Here is a 13,156-nt window from a genome sequence, read left to right on the forward strand (position 1 = left end):
CGAGGTCTAATAGGGATCACTCTGGATGCTGTGATAAGAGCTCTAGTTGGGATGGCCAGGGCAGAAGCAGGAATCCAGCTGGGAGAACAACAGCCATCCTAGGAAGAGGTGCAGGTGGCTGAGAGAAGGGAAGTAGCAGTGGAGGTAATGAGAAGAGCTGAGATTTAGGGTAAGTGGGCTGAAAAAAAGGCAGTTAGGGATCTGTTTCTGTCCTGAACACCTAAAAGGATGGAATTGCTGTTTACTAAGATGAGGAAGATTGTGGAGGAGCAAGATTTAAGGGGAAGAGTGGGAGTTTGATATTGAATATGAAAAATTTAAGATGTCTCATGTCTGCATGAAACATTGAGTTGGTACTTTGGATACATGTTAGGAATTAGGGAAGATGTCTGAGTAGTACAAAGAAGTCTACAGAAAGGTTCTGTTTGAAGCTGCAGGGGGGTGCATTCATCCAGAGAGCACATGCAAGTAAGAGGAGAGAGGTCAGAGCATGGGCCCATCATTGTTTCCAGGTTGGGGAGATGAGGAGGAACCAGTGGGTCTTGAAAAGGTTTTCATGGGGAAAGTGTTTAGAGGAGTAAGGAATGACCGGTTGTGTAATGTGCTTCTGGTAGAGCAAGTAAGGTGTATGTGCTCCTAATACAGCAAGTGAGGTGAAGGCCAAGACCTGCCAGAGAGATTTAACAACATGAGTTGGTCATTGGCAACCCTTGTCGGGAACAGTGTGGTGGTGTTTGAGGGAGAAGCCTTGCAGACTTCAAGAGAGAATGGACCCGAGGTGAAAAGGACAGTGCACGCTCATTCGACTCTCCAAAGAGTCTTGCTGTCATATTAACTGTTTAATGTGATACTGTTTCAATGTGTAAAATTGAGTTCACATTGTAAATTACAGCTTTTTGTCATTGTCTTAGTGATGCTCCAGTGAGCGAACTGTCCCTTGAGCTGCTTCTGCTTCAGGTTGTCTTACCAGCGTTACTTGAGCAGGGGCATACACGGCAGTGGCTGAAGGGGCTTGTGCGAGCATGGACTGTTACTGCTGGATACTTGCTGTAAGTACAGGCAGGTGACTCGTAGGCATGTCATTTGTGTCATTTTAATAGCCTTTCTGAAAAGTATGTTCCATGCCCCACTCCGGAAAAGTTAGTTTTAATAAGAGACAACTTAGTGATATCCACAGGTGTCTGTAATACTTAAAAAAGCTAATTTATCTTACTTTTCTGATCATTGTCTTATCTTTTTATAGAGAATGTATACGTGTTTTTACCCTTTTAAGAGGTTTGCTGCTGGCCCAGGTTCTTTCATTTCATAATGTAGGTAAAAATAAAAATGCAATTTTAATGCATTAACAACAAACCAAGGTACCCTTGTTTTAGAAGTCCTAACCTGGTAAGTGAGCTCTTTTCAGATTTAGTTTCTCAGTCATCTGGTCAGCATGTTGCATTTATTTTTTTGCAAGGCTTGTATATTATATAATTATTTAGAAGTTGAATCTTGGTAGTTTAAATATTTTTTCAGAAAATATGTGGCATCCTGTAGATATTTTAATGTGAAATATAGGCATACTCTGTGTTATTGTGCTTCACAGATAGCTGTATTTTTTACAAATTGAAGGTTTGTGGCAACCCTCAATTATCAGATGATGGTTAGCATTTTTTAGCAGTAAAGTTTTTTTTTTTTCTTTTTCTTTACTCTGCAATTGTAGGCCAGGGATCAAACCCAGACCACAGCAGTGACCCAAGCCACTGCAGTAACAGTGCTGGATCTTTAACCTGCTCAGCCACAAGAGACTTCATAGCAATACATTATTTTCAAATTAAGGCATATACATTGTTTTCAAAGACACAGTGCTCTTGCACACTTAATAGATTATAGTATCGTGTAAACATAACTTTGATACACACTTGGAAACCAAAAAACTTGATCGCTTTAATGCAGTTACTGGCTTTATCGCAGGGGTCTACAACTCAGCCCGCAGTATCTGCAAATGATGCACATGTGCACTTGGTTGCCTTTGAGTGTTTGCCCTTCTCTAACTGCCCCGTGCCTACCACGAGCCACTGCTTTCCCCCATCTCCTTTTTGCCTTAATGATCTGTGGCTTGTAGGACAGTTGGCTTTTTTTCTCCTAAAATCCTTCTCATGGAGTATCTTGTACTCTTTCTTTTTCTTTTTTCTTTTTTTTTTTCCTCCAGTTACTGATTTCTTCTTAGATACTGGCTGAAGAAAATAAAAATAGATTGGATTATGGGATATTCTGTATGTTAATTAACATAAAACTTGGAAAGGTTTAATTTAAAGCAGGGACTAACATTTAGAGCAGATGGAAGTAATAGTGCTGTGTATAGATTCTAATTGTACATTTTCTACCCTAAGTAATAATTGTCAAGAAAGTAAATTTCATGTATGTTGTTTTATTCTGATCTGAGGTGAGTATTTTCACTGATGAAATTTTTACACAGGGATCTTCATTCCTATTTGTTGGGAGACCAGGAAGAAAATGAGAACAGTGCAAACCAACAAGTTAACAATAACCAGCATGCCCGAAATAACAACGCTATTCCTGTGGTGGGGGAAGGCCTGCATGCAGCCCACCAAGCCATACTCCAGCAGGGAGGGCCTGTCGGCTTTCAGCCTTACCGCCGGCCTTTAAATTTTCCACTCAGGGTAGGTACTGCACAGACTTAAGGAAGCTGAGTTTTTTCAAACTTCTCTTGAGAAGTTTTGCTACCATTATTGGTGCAGTTAGTATACAGTCCTCTGTGTAGACATACCTTACAGTCTTCTGACAAGAACCAACATTGCAATTCTCTCATTATGCAACATGTAATATCTGTAAATGTTGTTTTAGTTTATCAGATTTAGAGATGGGCCATAGAGTTGAGATTCCATGTGCTGTTGCTCCCTGTTTATTTAAAAAGAACAACATAGAAAACCCTTAATCAAAGAAGAAATTAACATTCTTGATTCATTTCAGCTATGAGTTAGGAACTGAAATGGGCATTTTAGTGTTTTTCTTTCTTTAACCCTCCTAGTATTAATCCTAGTACTGCAGGGTATGAGTAGTAATCTCTTGTTCAAACCTGATAAAACTAGAAACCAGATTGGTTAAGGAAATACTTGCCTCAGCAAGACTTTCCCTCAAACTCCACCGAAACTGTGCCTGTCAAGGGTCACCAGTGACCTTCCTGCTGTTAAAATTCAGTGGTCAGGCCTTGGTCCTCACCTCATTTGCTGTATTAGTAGCACATTATGTGATTGGTCCCCTGTTCTACAGACCATGTTTGAAAGTTGCTCAGGAATCTTTGTGGAGGAGTTGACATCCTTTAAGTCTTTAAAGTTAGGAGATGCAGTTGGATAAATGGAATGGGGGAAGGACATTCCAGGCTTGTGTCAGGACAAGAGGCAGGTTTAGGTTCGACATGGTAGGTGTGGAGCTGCAGGGAAGTGAAGGTGGGGGAAGCGCAGGGGACTGCAGGGGATGGGGAGGGAGCTATCAGAGATGGGGGGACGCGTGCAAGATGAGGCTCTTGGATCGGCAAAAAGTACTTTTTGGTCCAGCTTAGAGGGAGTGAAAGCTGACCAGGGTTCCAAGCCCCCTCTGGAGTGTTATCCTCTGCTCTTTTCAGTTTCCCTGCTGGAGCTCTGCCCTCGGGCCTGGGACAGGCAGAGGCAAGCAGTGTCTCCATCTTCTGTCCAGAAGAGCCGCTTCTCTCCTGTCTCAGGGTATTTCCTTTTTATTTGTGCTTCTCAGTGCAGAAGCCACCAGCTACAGCTCCACATGGCTGTTGACATTAAACTTAATGAAAAGTAAATACAGTTTGTAAATATGTGGGATGATAGATGTCTTAATTATTTTGATGGTGGGAATCTCTTCATAGTGTATATGGATAGCAAATCATGTTGTACACTGTAAATATATTATAGTTTTAACTTGTCAGTTATACTGCACTAAAACTGAAAAAAGGAAAAAATGCATTTCTTACAGACAACACAAACATAGTCAATACAATTTAAAATTCCTTCACTCAGTCACACTAACCCCCATGTCAAGTGTGTGGTGGCCACATGTGCCAGTGGCTTCTGTGTCAGTGCAAGTATAGACATTTCCATCATAACAGAATGTTTTAATAGGACAACACCGTTAGAGAATAAACTTTCTTTTTGTAAAAGGTTGTTTTTGAAAATTTGATTTAAAAAAGTGAATATTTTTAGTCTTAATGGGGAAAATTTAAGCTTTTGATTTAAAATATATTGTTACTTGCTGTTGTATCTGATTATATGAAAATGGATACTTAATTACCTTTTGGCAAAAATTATAGTTAATTTTGCCTAAAATAAAAATTTTCTTTTTATGTGAAATGGAAGGAATCTTGGAAATAAAAATATAGGCAATTTCTTTTTACTGAGAGAGTTGTGTTGATTCTTTGAAAGTCATAAAATACATCGAGCACATGTGAATACTGTTTATGTCCTCTTATGTTTTGCTTTGCAGATATTTTTGTTGATTGTCTTCATGTGTATAACCTTACTGATTGCCAGCCTCATCTGCCTTACTCTACCAGGTATGTGCTTATCCTGGCTCTCCGCTAATGACATCATGAAGAGATGCTTTTTTTAAGAAAAGGGTATATGGGAGTTCCTGTCGTGGCTCAGTGGGTAATGAACCTGACTAGTAACCACGCGGTTGCAGGTTCAATCCCTGGCCTTGCTCAGTGGTTTAAGGATCTGGTGTTGCCGTGAGCTGTGGTGTAGGTCACAGACACGGCTCGGATTCCATGTTGCTGTGGCTGTAGCATAGGCCGGCAGCTACAGCTCCAGTTCGACCCCTAGCCTGGGAACCTCCATGTGCCGTGAGTACGGCACTTAAAAAAAGGGGAGGGGAGTGGTATGTGTTGCTGAGTTATCTTTCATCAGATATACACCTGAAGTAGTTTTTGTTTATTGAGTATGGGATATTCTATTTAGGGCTCTCCATCTCATTGGACTCATTTGTATTAGAGGACAGAGTCAAGATAGGATTTATGATTCATGTCTGGAAGCAAATCCTTGTGGTCACTCAGTTTTCATGGACATTGCCTTACTGCAGTGTGGGTTCTCAAAAAGTCATCTGTGTGGCTTAAGTCATTTTTTTCAGTGTTTTGGTGTTATGTTTGCTTTCATTGTGTAATTATCTTTCCAATCCACTGCACTGTCTTTATTGGAGACCTTTAAAAAGCCAGACTGTTTCCCTTTAATGCTTGGTAATCACAAATACTAATCTGTAAATTTCAGCCAAATAGGGTTTCTTCATTTAACAAGTGAGAAGCTGTGGATGAATATGGTAGTTTGCTGTCTTTGGCAGAGGCCAGGGGTAAACGGGGGTGGGGTCCAAAGCCAGTGACAAAGTGGCAGAAACAGCTTGCTGCCCCCACCTTCTCAGTGTCTGTAGCAAGCTAGAAAATTCTAAATCATACTGATATGTGTTAGCAACTGAAATAATCATTGAGTGGAAGATGATTTTCAGGTCTTACCAAGCTTGTAAATATATTGAGGTAGTGTCTTGATTATAGCACTAATTCAGTGTAACTTTGTAAAAAAATTTATATTGACTAGTTGTGTTTTCCTGTGAGGGTTGAGGCTTAGGGAAGAGTAGCTGGTTAATTTAATTTCAAGTGAGGTTTCTAAAAAAAGAACGTTCTTTTTTTTTTCTTTTTTCTTTTTTTTGTCTTTTGAGGGCCACACCCAAGGCATATGGAAGTTCCTAGGCTAGGGGTCAAATCAGAGCTATGGTTTCCAGCCTATGCTACAGCCACAGCAATGCCAGATCCTTAACTCATTGAGTGGGGCCAGAGGTTGAACCCCCATCCTCATGGATACTAGTCAGGTTTGTTAACACTGAGCCATGACGGAAACTCCAAGAATATTTTCTAATAATCTGTAAGAATTGTGATTTACATTCATCTGGTAAAAATAAAGATTTTTTTAAAAACTAAAGTTCACTACTTATGTCTTATTTGTTAAAGTGACAAAAGTCTAATTAACCACTGGGTATAGTTGGGTGTGGTGTGGTAACCATGTTGCTGAGAAAACATAGTTTTTGAACTTTGTACATCTTTACATTTGTGGCTTTTATGTTCCATTTTCATGTTTTTAGCAAAAATATTAAAAAATTAACAGGAGAAGGATATCTTGTTTTAGTATTTGAATTTGGCAGTATAAGAACCTTAATTTCGTTGGAGGCGTTGCGCCACTCTTTCCTTATTAATCCAGAACACCATTGGGTGGCAGGAATTAGTTCCGTTTAATCCTGGACCTGCTTGTTGTCATAGTACACAGTTAACGTGGTGAGGATGTTGTTTCCCCCCATAGGTTACTTTCCTAAATCTATGTTTTAACTAATGTTAGGTGACTACAAACTAGAAACTAACCCTGTCCTCTCCTTTTGATTAGAATATGTGAAGTGTAGAATAAGAAACAGTCTCTAAGGTTTTTAAAACCAATGAACCAAACAACAAGCAGTAGTAATGTATATATAGATCACTATATGCTTCTACAGAATTATCAGTGATATTTTTATATCTTTAATTAGCATGTACATATGCTTTTTTCTTTTACATGTAGTTGTCTTTAAAAGTGAGTTATCTTCATACCCAAGCTATTTTGTTCGGTTGCAAGGAAGTCTGTAACATTATCAGTATTATGGCTTCTCAGACCTGGCTATTGAGATAGTTTAGTTTGATTGGTGGGAGGGTGGTTCACTACTCTGGAGCATGAGCTTTATCTTGTAGATATGCAGCCAAATTCAGCTTCCACTCTTGTGTGACCTTGGTTGGGCAAGGTTCTATAGGTGATCCTCTGTTTCTTGGTCTTCAGAGTGATGGTAGCTGCTGCTTGCATGGTTGTTGGGAGGATTAAAGAGAAAATGTATGGAAAAAGCTCAGCACAACCACTAGCTCCTTTTAGATATTCAAAAATAAAAGGTTAAGTACTGTATTAAGCAGAAATCAGTCCATAGAAACATAACTGGAAATTTAGGTCTTGCTTTTTCTTTCCGGCCTTATTAAGAGATAACCATGTAAAGAAAGTTTTTATGGAGTTCCCCTCGTGGCGCAGTGGTTAATGAATCCGACGGAACCATGAGGTTGTGGGTTCGGTCCCTGCCCTTGCTCAGTGGGTTAACGATCTGGCGTTGCCGTGAGTTGTGGTGTAGGTTGCAGACGAGGCTCGGATCCTGCGTTGCTGTGGCTCTGGCGTAGGCCGGTGGCTGCAGCTCTGATTCGACCCCTAGCCTGGGAACCTCCATATGCCGAGGGAGCGGCCCAAGAAATAGCAAAAAAGACAAAAAAAAAAAGTTTTTATGTAAATGATCGTAGTTGAGAGATTTCTGTGAGTATCTTGTAGAATTTATTTGTAGTAATTCTGCGAGGTAGTCCCTTAGGCAGCTTTCAAATGTTTCCCAAGTTCTGGTATATTTAGATGTTAATTTTTCTTTCAGAAATTTATTTATTTATTAATTTTTGACCATGCCTGCAGCATATGGAAATTCCTGGGCCAGATATCGAACCCCTGACACATCAGCCACCCAAGCTACTGCAACAAGCTGGATCCTTAACCTACTGCACCACAAGAGAACTCCTAGGTGTTAATTTTTTTCTAAGAAAATTAATATATTTTATATTGTTGTATGCACTTTATTAAAATAAGTTTAGGTTTCTGTCTTGATGAATAAGCCATTCGAAAGGAAGTTACTCTAAATTATTTGTAATATTTCTAAATATTTAAAAGTATTGACAGCACGAATAACAGAAAATAAATTCTCCATTTTGGTCCTGTTATGTGCATAATGATTTCATTTGGTGATACAAACAACAAAAGCAACACCCCTGTCACGCTTTTTCAATTCCGAAAAACAATTGGCCTTGGCAAGTCAGAACATACCTCACTGGAGAGCTCCTTCCCAGTGACTTAGAGTGGTTTGGCTGTGTCTTAATCAAATAATTGCATCCTTTAGAATTTGGGGGGGTTTGTTTTGTTTGTTTTTAATGAAGATGCTGAGACATCAAAATGCATTGTCTTGGAGTTCCTGTCATGGCTCAGCGCAGACGAATCCGACTAAGAACCATGAGGTTGTGAGTTTGATCCCTGGCCTCACTCAGTAGGTTAAGGGTCCAGCATTGCCATGAGCTGTGGTGTAGGTCGCAGACGCAGCTTGGATCTGATGTTGCCATGAGCTGTGGTGTAGGCTGGCAGTGTATCTCTGATTGGACCCCTAGCCTGGGAACCTCCATATGCCATGGGTGCAGCCCTTTAAAAAAAAAAAAAGTTATCTTTTTACTAATCACTCACAATGACTAAAATGATGAGAAATGCTAATAGTATAACACTGACATTGAGATTAGAGTTCTCTTTACATGACCACATGTCTCATTTATCAGCCTTTCTGTTTTCAGTATTTGCCGGCCGTTGGTTAATGTCCTTTTGGACGGGGACTGCCAAAATCCATGAGCTCTACACAGCTGCTTGTGGCCTCTACGTTTGCTGGTTAACCATCAGGGCGGTGACGGTGCTGGTAGCTTGGATGCCACAGGGACGCAGAGTGATCTTTCAGAAGGTTAAAGAGTGGTCCCTCATGGTAGGTTTTTCTGATAAAGACTGATCTTGGGAGTTACCATTGTGGAGCAGTGGAAACGAATCCAACTAGGAACCATGAGGTTGTGGGTTTGATCCCTGGCCTCGCTCAGTGGATTAAGGATCTGGCTTTGCTGTGAGCTGTGGTGTAGGTCACAGACTCGGCTCAGATTCTTTGTTGCTGTGGCTGTGGCATAGGCCGGCAGCTTTAGCTCCAGTTGGACCCCTAGCCTGGGAATCTCCATGTGCTGCGAGTGCAGCCCTAAAAAGACCAAAAAAAAAAAGACTGATCTTGTCTGACAGGAGTAGTGAATATTTTTATTCCAGTAATTTCTTTAAATCTTTTCACTTTTGTTTCTTCATTAAGTTGATAGTGTTAAGAGAATTGATTTTTTGAATTAGAAGAGTATTCCTTTAGGACAGTAGTTTTCTGGTTCATTCTGAGAAACATAGATGTATTTGAGGGTTAAAGAAAATCATGCTATTAAGTGATCTGGTAAGGCCTTGGAATAGTAATGTAATTAGAAAGCTTATTTTGGAAATTGATTACATTTTTAAAGAATAAGATCTGTAGAATTAAAAATCAATTTGTTTAAGTAGAAATTTCCTTTAATCATTTTTTTCTAAAATCTTATTTAAAAATTCTTTTTAGTACACGAACTCTTGATCAGGATTGAGTCAGTATTTTTCACATAATGGGATTCCTTTGATTACAGTTTATTGCTAATTCAGGATTGTCTTGGCTAATGTGAAAGTGTATTAAATAATGGAAATTATTGCTCTTAATAAAGAACTTAATTGTCACAAAGGTGGGGTAGAAATGTAGCTGTGAGGTGATTGTCCAAGTATGGCAATTTATTGATTGCAGTGTTGGCTGTGACTAGTAAATATGTTTAGGTCACTGCTTACACTTTATCATTTGGATAATCAACTCTAGTTTTGTATCTGAGTTTATATTTTGATCTTATTAAAAGTTTAATATCCATTTAATATTAATGTTGAAAGAAAAACTTGAGATTCATTGTATATCAAGAATGGAGGGGTTTAATTGCTGTGTAATCCTTATGATGATGAGACACCTAACTATATTTAAAAAACAGAAACCAGCTAATACCAATTTTCCTATGCTAGTCTTCCCATATCATATTGCCATATAAGAAGTAGGTATTTCGTCTTAATGCACACCACTGTGTCTCTTGCTGCTGAAACAAATGTACTCATTGAGGCTACCTTAAGAAAAGGGATGTCAAGGCCACTATAAAGACCGATTTCTTTGTCAGGATTTCATCTGGCTTTTGCTTAGTATCTCTTCTTTTCTCTTTGTGTCTACTTTATTTTCCATTTTGCCACTTGATCCAAATCCTAGAGCTATGCTAATAGCCTAGTGGTGTGGCTAATGGCTGCCATGTTGCACAACATAGCTACAGCACATTTCTGTCATCACAGGAAGTTCTGTTGGACTGCAGTCTTCTTGAGGGAGCTAATGCGATCAGCTTGGTTAATTACCTTAACTGGGGTTATGCAGAACCCTTCAACTAAAGCAGTCCATCTGAGGAGTCACAGGTCAGCTTGTGGTTGGGCCACTTTTGGATCCTGGGGCCTGGGACAATCAGTAGCTTTCTTAGACAAACAAAGACCTACTCCTGAGAATGAGATAGGGAAAAACAACATAGCCACCTGGCTAATTTGTGTAATAAAATGAATTTTCTAGTTTTGTAGCAACAATGCATAGTAATATCATGTATTCGTTATTGCTTGAGGTTTTATAGATAACATTCAAATTTCATTTGAGCATGTATCATAAAGTGTAATTTGTTTAAGGTAATTTATTATTCTGTTAGGCATCGGGTCAAAGAAGAATAAACTTCCATATGAGAGAGTTTCGCTAAAAGTTAGACTCTAATGATGTGGTCCTTTGTTTCCTGATAGATAATGAAGACCTTAATAGTTGCGGTTCTGCTCGCTGGAGTTGTCCCGCTTCTTCTGGGGCTCCTGTTTGAGCTGGTTATTGTTGCTCCCCTGAGGGTTCCCTTGGATCAAACTCCTCTTTTTTACCCATGGCAGGTAAGTGTCTTTTGTTCATGACATTTCTTTATGTGTTTGGGATCAGAAAAATCCTTAATTTTTTGAAGTAATTTTAAGCAGTTTGTTTAAAAGACTCCTAAATTTTTTCTATTCTAGGGACCCTTGTAAAATCAATTAGATAATGCATTCTAAACTATTGCTTTCAAAATGTGCAGGTCCTCCTTCAAAAGACCTTACTTTAGGAGTTTCTGTCGTGGCTCAGCTGGTTAAGAACCCGACTGATATCCATGAGGACATGGGTTTGATCCCTGGCTTCACTCAGTAGGTTAAGGATCTAGCATTGCTGCAAGCTGCGGTGGCTTGGATCCGGCATTGCTGTGGCTGTGGCGTAGGCAGCAGCTGCAACTCTGATTCAACCCCTAGCCTGGGAACTTCCTTATGCTGCAGTTGTGACTCTAAAAGAATAAATAAATAAAAATTAAAGACTTGACTTTATGGATTAAACTGTCACTGTTCATTTAGGTTCCACAGATATTTAAAGATATAAATTGACACCTTTTAGTTAGGGTGAGATATCTTGCTTCTTTTGGCTTTGAGACTTGAAGCAGTAACTTACACTTTTGAATAATTACAGCCCCTTTCCCACAAAGTCTTTTTTTTTTTTTTTTTTTTGCTTTTTAGGGGCCACATTCGTGGTACATGGAGGTTCCCAGGCTAGGGATTGAATCAGAGCTACAGCTGCTGGCCTACGCCACAGCCACAGCCACACAGGGGATCCGAGCCACGTCTGTAATGTATACCACAGCTCATGGCAGTGCTGGATCCTCAACCCACTGAGCAAGGCCAGGGATCGAACCTGCAACCTCATGGTTCCTAGTTGGATTCGTTTCCTCTGTGCCACAACGGGAACCCCATTCCCACAAAGTCTTAAAAAGAGCATTCTGAGGGAACCTGTGCAGGTCACACAAAGGCCTTAAGCTCACAGAAAAAGAAAGTTATTTTTTCTGTAGTATTTAGAGCTTAGCCTGAGCTACTGTCATAGACCTTAAGTTTTTAAGAGGTATTAAGAAAAAGAGCCAGGTATTGACTTTAGTCATTTAAAGGTTTTTCTGCCTTGTTTTAAAAAAATCCCCTCTTAGTCTATTATGATGAATTTCTAGAAATGTAAATTATCCTCTACTTTCCAGATGCAGGACCGCCATAAACTTCATTTAACAGCAAATATTTACTTGAATGCTTTAATGTGTGCTAAACCCTGGACTGTATAAAACTCAGGTGGAAATGAGGCTTGAGGACTTTGTAGGCTGGTGGGAGAGAAAGGGGCATGAGAAGACTGCTGTGATTGGGGCAAGCAAGTACCTTGCTCAGGACTTTCGGATGGGGTTTTTCTATAGGAGTTAGTGTCGCGGACAACCTAGAGTGCAGGGGAGTGGGTCAGAAAGGAGGGAGCGAGGCAGCAGACCTCAGGGCGAGATAGAGCATAGACAGGTGTGTGCCTCTCATCCACTGTGCTCATAAATGAGAACTGGAGTGAAAATGAGTGTAAAAGGGAAATAGTGAAGCGGATACGATGCCTTTCTGTAGGAGCTGCATTGTGGTGTAATCTAATAGCACCAGGGATTGAAGAAAAGCTGTTTTTCACAAAATAATGCTGGCTAATAAAGGTAGACAAAATAACAGAATTAGAAAAATCACTATTTTGCAATGTTTAACAATTGTTTATTATTAGGATTGTCAGTGGATACTGAACCCCTAGGTTGATGAGTTACACTGCAATAAGAAGTTACCTCACAGCTACTGCTTACAGGCTTAAAACCACCATTTATTTTGTCCACAGAGTCTGTGGGTCAAAAATTAAGGCAGGGCATTAGGGGCTTGTGTCTCTTACATGTATGGGGTCTGATCTGAAATGACTCAGACTGAGTGTGATTTGACAGCCTCAGCTGGCATCATTTGGAGTCATCACTCAGTCCTCACTCAGGTGTGAGGGATGGCACTGGTTGTTGGTTGCCCTTCATCCGGGCTGTCGGCTGGAGTCCCTGGGTGTGCCTGGGCTTCCTCACAGCTAGGTAGCCTCAAGGTACTTGGGCTTCCTACAAGGCACTTTAGGGAGAAGAGTATCCAGCAAGCAAGGCAGAAGCTGCATCGCCTTCTGTGACCTCATCTCAGAAGACCTACAGTATTGCTTTTTACTAATTCCTCTTATGAGCAAGTCACACAGGTTGGCCCAGATTTAAGGGAAGGGGATGTAGACCTCTGCCACTCCCTGGGAGAGGAATTTGCGGGCATGTTTTGATGCCACTACAGTGCAGAGGTGGTGGTTTGCATGCTGGCCAGGTGTTTACCTTACAGATGACTTGATACCTTAAAGGAAAGCATAGAGCTCTATAGTGGAGGATCAGGCAGACACTACCTTAACCCGGGGATTACTGTAAGGGCAGCAAACAGATTGTATGTGCCTCCTGGTGTTGTGCGGTACACAGCACTAAAAAATAGTAAAAGAGCCCCTGACGTCCACCTGCTGG

At 40.3% G+C, this 13,156-nt stretch overlaps 1 protein-coding gene across 3 annotated transcripts in view; it reads left to right on the forward strand.

The window, feature by feature from the left end:
* Window positions 1-13,156, forward strand: part of MARCHF6 (membrane associated ring-CH-type finger 6) — an 86,797-nt gene that overhangs the window by 59,823 nt on the left and 13,818 nt on the right. For 2 of the 3 annotated variants that reach the window (XM_047769961.1, XM_047770141.1), the window contains 5 exons: window positions 912-1,049; window positions 2,459-2,663; window positions 4,492-4,561; window positions 8,414-8,610; window positions 10,536-10,670. In XM_047769961.1, coding sequence (XP_047625917.1) covers window positions 912-1,049; window positions 2,459-2,663; window positions 4,492-4,561; window positions 8,414-8,610; window positions 10,536-10,670 — 745 coding nt within the window. The remainder of the gene's footprint in view (window positions 1-911; window positions 1,050-2,458; window positions 2,664-4,491; window positions 4,562-8,413; window positions 8,611-10,535; window positions 10,671-13,156) is intronic. The other variant, XM_047770051.1, reaches the window with a different exon arrangement.

Source organism: Phacochoerus africanus, chromosome 1 (assembly GCF_016906955.1).
Source record: "Phacochoerus africanus isolate WHEZ1 chromosome 1, ROS_Pafr_v1, whole genome shotgun sequence".
Taxonomy (NCBI): domain Eukaryota; kingdom Metazoa; phylum Chordata; class Mammalia; order Artiodactyla; family Suidae; genus Phacochoerus; species Phacochoerus africanus.